Source organism: Theropithecus gelada, chromosome 3 (assembly GCF_003255815.1).
Source record: "Theropithecus gelada isolate Dixy chromosome 3, Tgel_1.0, whole genome shotgun sequence".
NCBI classification, from domain to species: domain Eukaryota; kingdom Metazoa; phylum Chordata; class Mammalia; order Primates; family Cercopithecidae; genus Theropithecus; species Theropithecus gelada.
Window position 1 is genome coordinate 21727766 of NC_037670.1, and position 14094 is coordinate 21741859.

At 47.7% G+C, this 14094-nt stretch overlaps 1 protein-coding gene across 3 annotated transcripts in view; it reads right to left on the minus strand.

Annotated features, from left to right (window-relative positions):
* Positions 1–14094, minus strand: part of BACE2 (beta-secretase 2) — a 113677-nt gene that overhangs the window by 22620 nt on the left and 76963 nt on the right. Inside the window, exons 6-8 of one of the 3 annotated variants that reach the window (XM_025378663.1) lie at positions 13179–13280; positions 8689–8838; positions 1876–2044 (exon numbers count right to left, since the gene is read on the minus strand). In XM_025378663.1, coding sequence (XP_025234448.1) covers positions 1876–2044; positions 8689–8838; positions 13179–13280 — 421 coding nt within the window. The remainder of the gene's footprint in view (positions 1–1875; positions 2045–8688; positions 8839–13178; positions 13281–14094) is intronic. The other 2 variants (XM_025378665.1, XM_025378664.1) reach the window with 2 other exon arrangements.

The following is a 14094-nucleotide window of genomic DNA, read 5'->3' on the forward strand; positions in this document are numbered from 1 at the left end:
AAAAAGTTGCCCTGCCTAGAGACTCCTAATATTACACCCTTTCCAACAGTAATTCACTTAGTAAACAAATGGTTATTAGACTCTGCAGTATTAAGTGGACACTCTAACAGCTGTTGCCATAGTAGCCTTTACTTTAATGATATTTAACGAGAGAACAGAAATTGTGGGCAAAATTGCTTAAGTTCTTAGATTCCCTTGGTTAAAAAGAAGTAGAATAGTCACAGTTAGGAAATTCAGTGATATTTCAGTCCCACTTGCTGCCACAGAGAAAGGTCTCACTCAATGATAACTGAACAGGCTGAAAGAGTTACTGCACACGCAAAACGTAAACATTTACTCATAGCAAAGATAAAAAACATGACAATGGGAAGGGTTCCAAGTCTGCTCACAAATGCAAAGTGAGATACGTCGGCGTGGATATTTATGAAGACATGTCACGATGTGTCATATACATACACTGGTTGGGATGATTTTATTTATACAGAATATGAATTGGCCTAATAGTCCATGTGCAATCTTTCCTTTTAATATTGATATTCTCTCAAGTGTTACTTTACTTTTCTGAAATGCCACTCTGCTAAAGCCAGTTAATGAAGCATCCCTTATCTGCTTTATTTACCAGGAGTCCTGTTTTAAGACCATGTTTTAGGTATCAAAAAATAGTAACTGAAATCTCTCCTGACCAGAATAATTCAGCTGTGATCACTTGGCATTTGGCCTGTGCACCTCATCCTGGCAGCTCTACACCTGGATTGAGATCAGAATGAAGGTCTGAGTTGAGGCTCCCAGGATGGCCCAGCACTCTCACCTGTCCTCCAACAGTATCTCATATCCATCAAATTCCTACAAAACCCCCTTTCCTTCAACCACATGGTAATCTTGTATTTCTGTATCGATTCCCAAGTTTTCTTCTATTCTACCTCCTTGTCATTGATTCTTGTTTGACCTCACACTTAATTTTTCTCTCCTTTCACATATCACCAGCACAACTTTGGAATTCCATTCTGCTCCTGACTTCAAATCCAATGTACCAATTTATTTATTTATTTACTTTTTCCAGTCCCTTGACATCTTATTTTGAAAGGCTGCAGTTCTCCTGGCCACTTTTCTGATTCAGGCTCTTCCTCCACTTGTCTCCAGCAATTCAATCTCATGCCCACTTCTGTGATTTGCCTCTGCCTCGCAGGCTTGGACTGTCAGTCAGAAATACCTAATCCTCCCATTAAGCTGTGTGCGGTGTGAGTACTCCGTTTCAAGCAAACTGTGAAATCTGAAGACACTTTCAAGCTTATGGGGTTTATCTATCCTCTTGACTTTCTCGTGCCCTCCTGGTTTCTCTGAAGACCTGCCAACCCTCCAGCTAGACTGCAGAGTCATGTTGCGGGCCGCCCTCACACATCTTTCAAAGGAATCCCACGACAAACAGGGGCTCCTTGGTCTCATTATGTTAGGATTTCAAGAAATCGCAGTGATAGGTGTTCATTTCCTATTGCAAAATGAGGACAGCTTTAAGGACAAATTAATGTACACAGCTTATATGTGAAATTTCTTCCTTACTCATTTTGCTTTAACTGTCGAAAAATTGCAATTCAACTCCAAAGCTCCATGGCGTATTTTTACTCTTAGTGACTATCAGGACTCACACTCAGTAAGCATTTCCCATGTGCCAAGCACTGAAGTTTCACATGGATGATGTCATCTAATTCTCTCAGCAATCCCATGATCCATTTTATTGAGAAGATTTTGATCACTGGTGATAGGAATGAGTGAAACAATTCAATGGTAATTGATTTGCCATCAAGAACTGCTTCCAAGTCAGGACATTTACATAAAGGATCTTGTTGGGGATCCCTGTTCACTGCTAGAATCGCTCACCTGCACAGGGGCTCGCTGCGAAGCCCACCCTCTTCCGGGCTCTGTCGAAGATGACGTAGAAGCCCTCCATTACCGTGGCACCGATCACCAGCGCATTTGTGGAAGGGGAAATGCCGAATCGGTAACATTCATAATTCAGGCCGGCCCCCATCATGGGCTGAATGTAAAGCTGTTTGTCGGAGAGGAGAAAGCAAACAAGAAAAAGCACAAATCAGGCAACATCACAAAACTGCTGAGGTCACACTCATGCTCAGGACCCTCCCAGGTGCTGGGGGAAGTCACGGGGAAAGAAAGATGATCTCATTCCTGCCATCCAGGAGGAGAGAAGATCAAAAGCATGGTGATCAATATTATTGATCAGTGACAAAGCAAGTGACCCGTATGCATCCCCTGGAGTTCCACACAGGTGCACACGCCCAGAAGACGTCTATCTGTCTGCTGACAAAAATAGTCAAACTCTGTAAAATATTTTGAAGGGATTTATTCTGAGCCAAGTGTGGATGACCATGGCCCCCCATGAGACAGCCTCAGCAGGTCCTGAAAACATGTGCCCAAGGTGGTTGGTTTTATACAATTTTGAGACACATGAGACATCAAACACTTTTAAGATGTACATTGGTTTGGTTCAGAAAGGCAGGACAAGTCAAAGTGGAGCTTCCAGGTTAGAGGTAAATTTAAAAATTTCCTGGTTGATGATTGGTTAAGTTTATCTAACCTAGGATCAATAGAAAGGAAATGTTTGGACTAAGAGAAAGGATTGTGGAGACCAAAGTTTTATTGTGCAGAGGAAGCTTTTAGCTAATAGGCTGTGAAGAGAAGAGGTTGTGAAATGTGTCTTACAGAATTTAAAAGGGTGCCTTCATATACACCATGAAATACTATGCAGCCATAAAAAAGGATGAGTTCATGTCCTTTGCAGGGACATGGATGAAGCTGAAAACCATCGTTCTCAGCAAACTAACACAGGAACAGAAAACCAAACACCACATGTTCTCACTCACAAGTGGGAGTTGAACAATGAGAACACATGGACATATGGAGGGGAACATCACACACTGGGGCTGGTTAGGGGATGGGGGACTAGGGGAGGGATAACATTAGGAGAAATACCTAATGTAGGTGGCGGGTTGATGGGTACAACAAACCACCATGCCACATGTATACCTATGTAACAAACGTGCACATTCTGCATATGTACCCCAGAACTTAAAGTATTTACGTATTAAAAAAAATAAAGGTTGCCTGACTCTTAGTTGATTATCTTCTGGATCTGGAAAGAATAAAAAAAGGGAAAAGGGGAGTCTCTGTAGAACGTAGATTTTTCTCACAAGAGACAACTCTGCAGGGCAATTTCAAAATATGAAACAGAAATCTATTTGGGGTTAAAATATTTTGATTTCTTTCCTTATTTGTTATGTGATGTCATGCCAGAGCCAGGCTAGAAAGCAGGCCATGTTATACAAGGTTGAATAAAACCCCTCTGGCAAGACTTTACGGTTTGTAGGGTGAACTCCCCAGGCCCCTTAGGTAGGAATTTGGGCAAGAGAATTAAAAAAAAAGTCAGAGTTTAGTCCTCATGTCCATCTGGCCATCTGGCTATCTGCCCAGAGGTTATCCGCTGAGGACTTCACATGGCTCAGATGCTGCCCTCTGCACCAGCACTATGGTGGTGAAGGACACACAGTCCCACCAGGCACTAACCATAGGGTGGGAAGTGCCGCCACAGACCCCTCTATGGGTACTGCTGACTGCTAATCACTTCCTCTGTGTGGAAACTTTCCTCACCTATACTCTAAGGGGCCACATTCTTCTTCTCCCTAACTCCCTGGCTGCTCCTTCTCAGGCACCTGTATTGGATTTCCCTCACCTTCCTCCCCTGCAAGCATCAGAGCACTCTCAGGTTCTGGCCTCCTCTCAATCTTCCCTCCTTGGGTGACCCATCTAGCCCTACCCCATGGCCCTAGGTCACCCCGTGATCTAGCCCGAGACTCCCAACTCCTCCTCTCCAGCCCAGACCTGGGCCACCATTGCCACACGCTTGTGTCTGCCTGCCTGTCCACCTCTCAATCGGCATCTCCTGTGTAACCTGAACACTGGCTGTTCCCCCCAAATCAGACCTCTCCCACAGTTCTCTGTCTCAGTAAATTCAAGATTCATCCAGTTACTCAGGCCCTAAAGTGCTGGGCCAGTCCTTTTCTCTCTTACCCTACTTGGAGACTGTAACTAGACTCCTGTGAGCCTTCCTGTGAAACCGGAGTGGAATCTAATCACTCCCTCGCCCGACTCAGGCCAAGTCCTCACTGTCCTCGTCCTTCGGGATCCACTGCAGTCTCTCCTAGCTGGCCCAGAGCCCATCATGCACCCCTCGGGCAGAGAGTTTTAAAAGTAGGCAGCCTGACGGAGGCAGGACGATTTCCTCAGTGAAAAGAGGAAGGAGTAATCAACACCAGAGAGAAGACAGCATCTGTGGGTCACAAGTTCTGCCGTTCAGGAGGGCCAGTTCCCACAGGTGCTGTGCAGTGTTAAATGTAGTCGAGTCGGCCACTGATATCCCTGGAGCCAAGACTATGCAGGGAAATGGGTCAAACCTTAACACAATCAGTGAGCAAATCAGTATCCTATCAGCAGTAACAATTTCTTGGCTTTTGAATAGCAAATAATTCAAATGCAGGCAATTAGAGAGTATAGCAGCTGAGTATGACAAAATGCCACTTGTTTGGAGAAAAGCAAGAGTGCAAAATGAGTAAGCAAATGAACCTTCCTGTGAGTAATGATTAGCCTTAAAGGGCAGAGGTAGGAAGAAAGACTTGGAGGAAAAAGGCAGACACACTAATACACAAGAGTCCTGGGCCTTCTGGCTGTAGAGGGTTTGAGGGACTGCGAGGGGTGATTTTGGAGGGAGCAGAAAAGACTGAGAAGAGACCAGCAGGGAGGGGCTACCATGTGACCACTCTGAAGAGCAGGTCAAGTAGGGACAAAGCACAAGCTATGAAGAAACCTCAGAGCTCCCCTGTGGGCTGGCGGCTGCTGTTTTTTAACAGGCCACATAGGATTCAGCCCATGGGCTGTTGGAAAATAGTGTTGAGTATGGACAAAGTTTAAAGTAATTGCTTTGGACTTGACTCTTTTCTGCAGGGGCAATCGTTTGCCCACTTATTAGGGCTCATGTTTGAGAGGTCCCAGGTAGGGCCCCATCCTAAACCTCTGAGGACAAGAACGCTGTCGGTTTCCCTTGGTGTTAGAAAGGCTGCTGGGCAGAGCCTTTCTGCTGGGAAACGTGGAGCGTGTGGGGTCTCACCAGGTGATCTTTCCCAGCTTCCTATGGGAGTCTCCTCCCAGAAAGCGAATGGAAAGCAAGTGGAACGTGATGCTGAGTAAGAAAATCAGGAAAACAGCAGGCAAAGTGGATTTTTAAAAATAAAAAATGGGAACATGTCGAAGTCAACCAAAAAATATCTACCATTATAAATGAAAGCAATAATGAATTCTTAGGCAGAGATGTGCAAATGAGATGAAATGCTCCCAAACCTCTCTCATTCTGCTCCTGAGCTTGCCCAGTGCTGGGTCCTAAAAGCTATTGAGGAAGTCAAGCAACCCTTCCCAGCTGTGACCCACCTGGACTGAGAGGTTTCCCCCAAATGCCTGCCTTCTCCTCCTGCTTCTTATGAGTACTTGGTGCCTGATATTTATTTAGCAGCACACACCTGGGTCCTCAAGCTGGGTTTTGACATTATTACACACCACACTGATGAAATAATGTCCACATTTTGTCGCTGTACCAGCCAAAATGTAATCATCAAGATAACTTTTTTTTTTTTTTGAGATGGAGTCTCATGCTGTCATCCAGGCTGGAGTGCAGTGGCACGATCTCAGCTCACTGCAACCTCTGCCTCCCAGGTTCAAGCGATTCTCCTGCCTCAGCCTCCCAGGTAGCTGAGTCCACATCACCAAGCCCAATTAATTTTTTGTATTTTTAGTAGAGATGGGGTTTCACCGTGTTTCCCAGGCTAGTCTCAAACTCCTGACCTTGTGATTCACCCTCCTCGGCCTCCCAAAGTGCTGGGATTACAGGCGTGAGCCATGGCGCCAGGCCAAGAGCACATGATATTAAAGATGCTGAAAACATAGCATTGTAGCATCACTTAGTGCAGTGCCATTCACCCAAGGATACTGCATTCTTCTGAAAATGTCTTTGGTAGGTATTATTGTTTCTCCTTTATAGTTAAAGAGACACAGGCAGGGCTAAATGCTTTGCTCAAAGTTACGGCGTGAGGGAAGGGCAGTGCTGAGCGTGTAACTCAAGCCTCCCCTGAGAGCGTGGTGTCTCCTGTTGGCCTGAATTTCTCCTGAAGCTTTCAATCCTTTCCCCAAGATCTCTCCTTTTCTGGAAAGCACAACCCTACAATGTAAAGATGAAAATGGGAAAAGGCAGTAGTATCATTTACTTTTTTTCTCCTGAAATTACGCCTCCTTCCTTGTCCCTGCAGTCCAACTCCCTTTATCTCAAAGTCATCAAATTGCAACAAAGACACATTGATGTGTCCATTCCACAAACAGTTCTGATGCACTTTCCCTCCACTGCCTGGTGGAGTTGGGGAAGGAAGGACGATCTTTTACACCCCACAGTTCTCATCTTCAAGGAATTTATAATTAATTGAAAACGAAATAGAAGTTAAGAAAAGAGAAGTCAAATGAAAAAGGCAACGGCATAAAACGTACCCTAAAGATAAGATTCCACGCCAGATGAGCAGACCAGAAAATATGCGTGCTGAGTGGGAGGTGCAACCTCACAAATGGGTTATTCTGCTCGGCACAGTTTCAACAAAAGCTGGGTTGTTTGAGTTGAGTCTTAAAGGATGGGAAGATTCTGGATATACGGGTGGAGTACGGAAGGGAGGGCATTTCAGGCAGGGGGGTTGGTGGAACAGAGCTTAGGAGAGAGGCCTTGAAGGTCAGTGGCCACCCGGCAGAGGGTCGGGGTACAGCAAAAACACTGGGGAGCTAGGAGGGGTCTGGTGGGAGGCCATGGACAGCGATGCCAGGAGCGAGCCCGGAGCATTTAAATTGTGGGGACGCACTGCTTACTCACAGCAGGGGAGGCTCGGGTGAAAGTGGTGGTCTAGGAAGATTAATCTGATGACAGTTTCAAAAAGAAGAGAGGGTCGGGGCTTGGGAGCACAGCAGTACTCTGCAGGTTACAGAGGTGCTGGTGAGAGCCACATGCATGAGGGCTCAGTAACGGAGGGGAGGAGGAAGAGGTGAGAAATGGAACTGAGGAAGACAGACGTGGTCCATTTCATTACACGTGTAGGATAAACAGGGAGTCCGTGGGTACTGGGAGTGTAGGAAAAAAATGACGTCTTCATCTTGGACATTCCAGTTTTTTTTTTCTTTTTTTTTTGAGATGGAGTCTCGCTCTGTCGCCCAGGCTGGAGTGCAGTGGCCGGATCTCAGCTCGCTGCAAGCTCCGCCTCCCGGGTTCACACCATTCTCCTGCCTCAGCCTCCCGAGTAGCTGGGACTACAGGCGCCCGCCATCTCGCCAGGCTAGTTTTTTGTATTTTTAGTAGAGATGGGGTTTCACTGTGTTAGCCAGGATGGTCTCGATCTCCTGACCTTGTGATCTGCCCGTCTCGGCCTCCCAAAGTGCTGGGATTACAGGCTTGAGCCACCGCGCCCGGCCCTTTTTTTTTTTTTTTAATCATTATTATTTTGTCATCACTGTCGCTCTTCCAGAAAGAATGAAAATGTGAAATTGATGATCAAAAGAAAGAGCATAAAAGATTTAGAGCTCACATGTTTTTTTAAACTAAAGGTTTGGGTATCAAATTACCATATTTGGATTCTCTTGGCTACACTGGAAACAGTTCTGTAACAATTTTATTTTTAAATGTAAAGTTTTTGTTTGTTGTTGTTTTTAAGATGGAGTCTCACTCTGTCACCAGGCTGGAGTGCAGTGGTGTGATCTTGGCTCACTGAAACCTCCGCCTCCCAGGTTCGAGCGATTCTCCTGCCTCAGCCTCCCGAGTAGCTGGGATTACAGGCGTGCACCATCATGCCCGGCTAATTTTTGTATTTTTAGTAGAGACGGAGTTTTGCCGTGTTGGCCAGGCTGGTCTCAAACTCCTGACCTCAGGTGATTTGCCTGCCTTGGCCTCCCAAAGTGCTGGGATTACAGGCATGAGCCACCATACCCAGCCTAGTTTTATTCTTTATACGTAAACAGGAAAAGTATATAAGGGTGATGTGGTAGGTGTGACGAAAATGTCTCCAGGTCTTCCCTTTTCCTTGTAGCCACACCCTTGGCAATGTGGCTCCGTGGCTCCTCCCAGTGCGAGGGGCATCTCTTCCCCCATCCTCGGAATCTGGGCTGGCCTTGGGCTTGTTTGGGTAGCACCATGGAAGAGACGATGGTCAGTCTTGGCTGATACTTCAGGAGCCCCTGTGTGGTTCTTTTCTGTCTCCCAGGTCCCTGTTACCACATGTGACTGAGGCGCTAGATGGAGAGAAACGCATGACTCCGTTCCTCCATCCACCTCACCACCAGATATGTGAGTGAGACCATCCTACACCAGCCTGGGCAGAGGCCGATCGGGGCCCAGCCAACCACCAGCTGAGCAGAGACACGTGAGTGAGCCCAGCCAAGGGACACCGCCCTGCCCGGACTCAGGGACAGTAACGTGTGGCTGTCTTTTGTAGCATCATTGTGGTGATAGAGATCTAACACAGGTGTGACATCTAATACACGTGTCATGCATGGAGTGCTTTCACTTTTGCGTAATAAAAAGAGCGAAGCACAAATCCAAGTTTGTACCTGAGGCAGGATTGTGATACGGAATGACCTGCTGGAGTTCTCGTCTCTCAGGTAGATGGAGATTTTAGGGAAGTAAGACCAAGGTGTTTCCGAATTCGTCCAGCACGCCAGCTGGGACCCAGTCCAGAAGCCATCAGAGAATTCTGGAATCTAGACAAAACAAGATCACATGAGAAACCATGACTAGTCTGGCACGTCAACAGGAAACAGCTCCAGGCTCTCCTAGCCACCTCGCCAGATGCCCACAGGGATAAACAATGTTTAATTTGGACAGAACAGCAGGGACATTAGTCTCCTGGAAGAGTGACGGTGATGACAAAATAATAATGATTAAAATTGTCAAGACACACAAAGTACCTACTAGTGCTAGTATTAGGCACCCTTATAAGCCCTTTGCAGCAATAATTACTTCAATTCTCAACCAGTGTGGTAGCATTATCCTCGCAACTTTACAGATGAGGCAACCAAAGCACTAGAGGTGAAGTAACTTGCCCAAGGTCACATAGCAGAGGGCAGAGGCCCTTTAGAAGACAGAAATCCTAATTGTGGCCCCCAAGGCCTTTCTGCTTATTACTTGCCCTCTGAATTCCATAAGCCCAGCAAGTTGCCTCCTGGTGCAGAGCCTAGTGTGGGCTCTCTGCTCTTTTGGGACATTTTTCTCCTCCTCCAGATCTCAGGTCAGATACCTCTTCATCCAGGAAGCCTTCCCTGGCTTCCTCTTGTAACACGAGAACACCACCATGCCCCTCTCCTTCCTGGCCTTTCTCCTTGTGGCAGTTAACAATTTACACTGATTGGCGTGATACACTTCGGTCTCCTGCACTAGAATCCAAGTTTTCTCAGGACAGAGATCTGTGGCCCGCCCCTGCTGCAGCCCTAACACCTAGCACACAGAAGAGACCTGGGAAATATTTGGGGAAAAAAACAAATGGCAACCAGGGACAAAAAGGTGGCCAGCAACACAGGACATCCACCTGCGCCTCTCACCAGGGAACTGGAAGGAAGGTAGCATCTGCCCATATCCACTAGTTGCTGAGTTGGCAAGTTAACGACACCTGCGTGACTTCACAGGCAGGATCCTGAGCAGTCCGCCCTGGGCCTGCCAGCTGCTGAGGAAGGACTGTGTCTGACGTGCCTATTGTAGCACATCCAGGGCAGGGTCCCGTGTGGGGCAGAGCAGGAGGAGGCCATGGCTGGAAGGAAGAAAGGCGAGAGCTGGACTGGAGGGCCAAGCAGGCGCTGGGGAGGTGTGTGGTAGGGGTGCTGCAGAAGATGCTGCCGTGGAACCTGCCTGCTGGACATGGCTGCTGCTGCAGACAGACAGGAACGGAAGATGAGGAGGGGAGGGAACCAGGGGCGCCACTGTGAAGGAATACCGTGACCGCATTTCATCTGCAGAGGGCTGAGCTCTGTGGCACATTGATGTGGTTCATGTGTCCAAGTGTACATGTGAGGCTCACGAGTCCTGAGTCCCCTGAGCTCCAGGGGATGGGCCTGGGCTAGACACACCTTCCAGAGGCACTGACAGGTGAGCAGGAGGTATTGATGAGGCTAAGGATGGGATCACATAGGAGGATGTGCAGCAAGAACAGGGGTCTCCGGCCAGAAAAAGAGGCTCCACGAGGAGGGGCACAGGGACAGGGCGAGTCCAAGGAGGAGGGAGAAGGGTCTTCTAGAAGCCAAAGGGATAGTTAGAACAGAAGACGGGAAAATGGGACAGAACACTGCCAAGACCAGAACTGAAAAAACACACGGGTGCCCCTGGATGCATCTGCCGATGCCCACACACTGAATATCGGGGGTGGCACGTGCTACGTAACCATGCGCACTGCAGACACCTGCCCTCCTCACCAGGGCATGCAGGTGGGGAGAAAGCTCCCTGTGGTTGGCTCATCCATCCCACGTTCTCCACTCAGACCATTTGTGAATGATCTGTGTAATTTCTAATGCTGGCATTAATGTATCTTTGCTTTGTAAAAAAGCGAAGTCTACTAAAGATGCACGTCACAGGGAGAGCCCCTTCTCAGACACGCTCATGAGAGGTGGGATGGTCATTTTGCTGGATTCGGCGAAGAGCTTCGGTGGCCAGGTCTGCAGCAGGGCATGGGGCACAGAGCTCAGATGACAGTGCCATGGCCAGGTCCAACAGCAGGTGGACAATGAGGCTCCAAGGGGCCCAGTAACTGGCCTGGGTAGCTCACCTCAGATTTGGATGTGGGACTTACTGTCCCCAGAGCCATGGTCCTTAACCAAAAGTCTGGCAGCCTCCCCGGGGGTGAAGCCACGTGTCCTTGGGGGCCAGTTTCGACCCTCAGATCACACAGTTTTAAAGTCAGAAGACATCTTAAAGTGGGCATTATTTTGTGTCTGGATTTCCTCCTTGGAGAAGCACTGGGCCTGAGCCACGTGGGCACTGCAGCAGGGTCCGAACAAGCCCAGGTCTTCGTGCGTCTGCATGGGCTGCACCTGGCACAATACTCCCCGCTCCAGGTTCATTTCTAAATACAGAACTCCAAACCCTTAATTTCTAGAATCCCATCTGAACAATCCATGCCAGGAGACAGAGCTCCACACTTCTATTGTCTTTCACTCTCTGAAGCCAGCCCTCCCCTTAACCAGAAGGAAACCCAAGCCAAGAGGGTTGGCTTACCCGGACCTGGTAGATAAGAAAAATAAACACAACTTTGGTCCAGAGACAGTAAGACAGACACACAATGCACCCTTGTTATGCTTTCCCTGCCCAAGACAAACAACCTTCCCATGTTTCTCCCTCCTGACGCAGGGACCGAATGAAATCAGAGGATAATTTTAGACAAGGCAAACAAATGTTGTCTCCTTCCTTCTACCTCGTGGTTTTCGGCTCAGCACATGCCACAATGAGCTTGGGAGTGTGAGCGCCCCGCAGCCCCGCCACCCCGCCTCTCATGGCACAGGGGCCCGGCCGGCCCACGGCTTGCTAGATTTTCACACTGCGCTTCAAACACGTCCTTGGGATGGTGGTCAGACTTTTCCATTCAGGATATGAAGTTGGAAGGTACTCATGTTAATCCTGCTGAGGGCGTTTTTACTATTTAAGAAATGAGGGTATCACTCCTTATTTTAAGTAGGGTCTGATTTTCAGCAAGCGTTCTAAAGTTAAGGCACTAAAAATGTTACCTGCCACTTTCGCTGATTCAGCAGATAGTGGGAAAGATGGAGACTCTGCCGTGGCTTCAGCTGCAGCTGTGCCAGGCGGCTGGTCGCCCTGAGACCTGCTGCTTCAAAAAGAGCCCACGTCCTTTCCTGCTTATTCCCCCTGTGTCGTTTCATCAGCGAGCCGCTCTTCCCGAAGCAGTCACAGGTGTTTGAAGTCTGGGTTCAGGACAACCCAAAGCCCTCTCCTGCTTGTCACGTTTCTGCTATGAGCTGTAACAAGGCAACCACCATACGTGCTCCTATCGGCCACTCTTTGAACTCAGTCATCACAGCAGAGTAGCAGGACAATCAGCCCCACGCCAGGGCCGCAGTGTTTGTGCAGGAAACACTTTCTGACGATCTCACAAGGAAGGCCCTGAGTGGACAGATGCTATGAGAACACTCAGGAAGCCAAAAGTCACATTCATCTCTCATCTAAACAAATAGCAGCAGAGCCGTGGTTGCATGTTAAATGGAAGCTCCAAGTGTCTACTCAACACGAAGCATTTGACCCAAACCTCACAACCACCCTTCAGTTGAGAATACGGAGGCTCTCAGAGGGCACAAAACCCCTCCCCAGACATCCAGCTAAAAGTGGCAAAAACTAGACTAAATTTAATTCTATTTCATCCCCAAAGCTGTGCTGTATCCAATGTTTATTGCCCTGAACTGACTGGAAAGTTGGGGTCACACCAGGAATACCATCAGCCAGGTCCCAAAAAGGCATGTTGTCCACAATAGTAATTTTAATTGTATTTCAGAGCATGGCCATAAACTAATGATTAGATTGGCTGATTGATCTTTGTCTTCCATGAAAAAACGATATTCTTCTACACAAACAGAAGTTAAGATAACCAGTGCGGGGATGAAGGCCCAAAAGGAGTAAAATTTTTGGTTTATATGTTTTGTTTGAAAGGCTATAAATGTAACAGTTACATTACCAAGTATTGTTTTCACAGATTAAAAAAATACTATACCAACGGAACTATTGTTTGAACTACTAGAGGGCACTGCACATTCAGATCCAAGTCCTCTGAGGTTCACGAAGGTATTATTTGCTAACATCAAAGAAGCGGATTGTGAAATTAACAAGTAATAGCTGAAACAAAACCCTTCAAAATATAAAGATTTTAAACACATATAAAATATATTTACATATTACACCTATACGATTACATATAAAATATGCAAATACACAATATGAAAATTTGAAACGCATGGTGCAATAGTTCAGAGACACTCAGAACACGCAGTGCTGCTCAGCAGGTGATTGTAACTCAGCGACTCGGGGACCCGTGAGTGTCCCGAGGACTCACCAGAGATGCGCGGGCCACAGCTTCCACCACTGCATTGAACACCTTCTGGGGCAGGCGCAGCAGCGTGGTACCACTGTCCACGATGGCCTTGTCCGCGTTATACTTGAACCAGGAGAGAAAGGGGAAGGTGCATGAGTGACGGTGGCGCTCCCCACCCCGCGTGGCTCCAGCCACCATCACCGTCTGTCTGTTACACACAAATCCAGGCAGCCACGCCACTCGTCAAGGACTGTAGTTCATTCATATTCTCAGAACTGGGGAACCAGGTGTCTTCCAGCCCAACATGCTCACTTTGGAGACAAGGAAATGGGCCCAGGAAAGGGAGGGGATGTGGCCCAAATTAGCAAATCAATAGCCCTCCTTGGGATGGCTTTTGGGGAGCTCTTTCCTTACTCAGAGCTGCCCAAGTTCCTTCACTGAGGACCCCCACTCCTGCCCCAGGGCAGAGGGAAGACCTATTTGTCTTTTGAGGCTGAAATATATTAAAAGCCACTTGTATAAACTGTACACAAATCAACTCTCTATGACCTCACTAATGAAGAGAAGAAGGGGGGACAATTTTTCAACAGACATCCCATATTTGCATTGGTAACAACCAGAGCTCAGAGCCACACTGTATCATAGACTGAGACACACATAGGCACTGCCAGCCCTGTCCCCACCTGCAACGTTCTTCATGTGGCAGAGGGAAGAGAATGGAGGCCAGTGGCCAACACCAGATGAGCCACCCCAACCTCTACAGGCACAGCTGCGTGGGCAAGTCTACCCAGGGATGGAATGAGTCCTGGGCAACTTGATCCTCCGGCCTTAAGGCAAATCCATGAGTCACACAACCAATACACCACTCGGGTCAAAAGGAAATAAGGGAGGAGGGGTTCAGAATTTTAAGAAAATGAAATATAACAATGTATTAGTA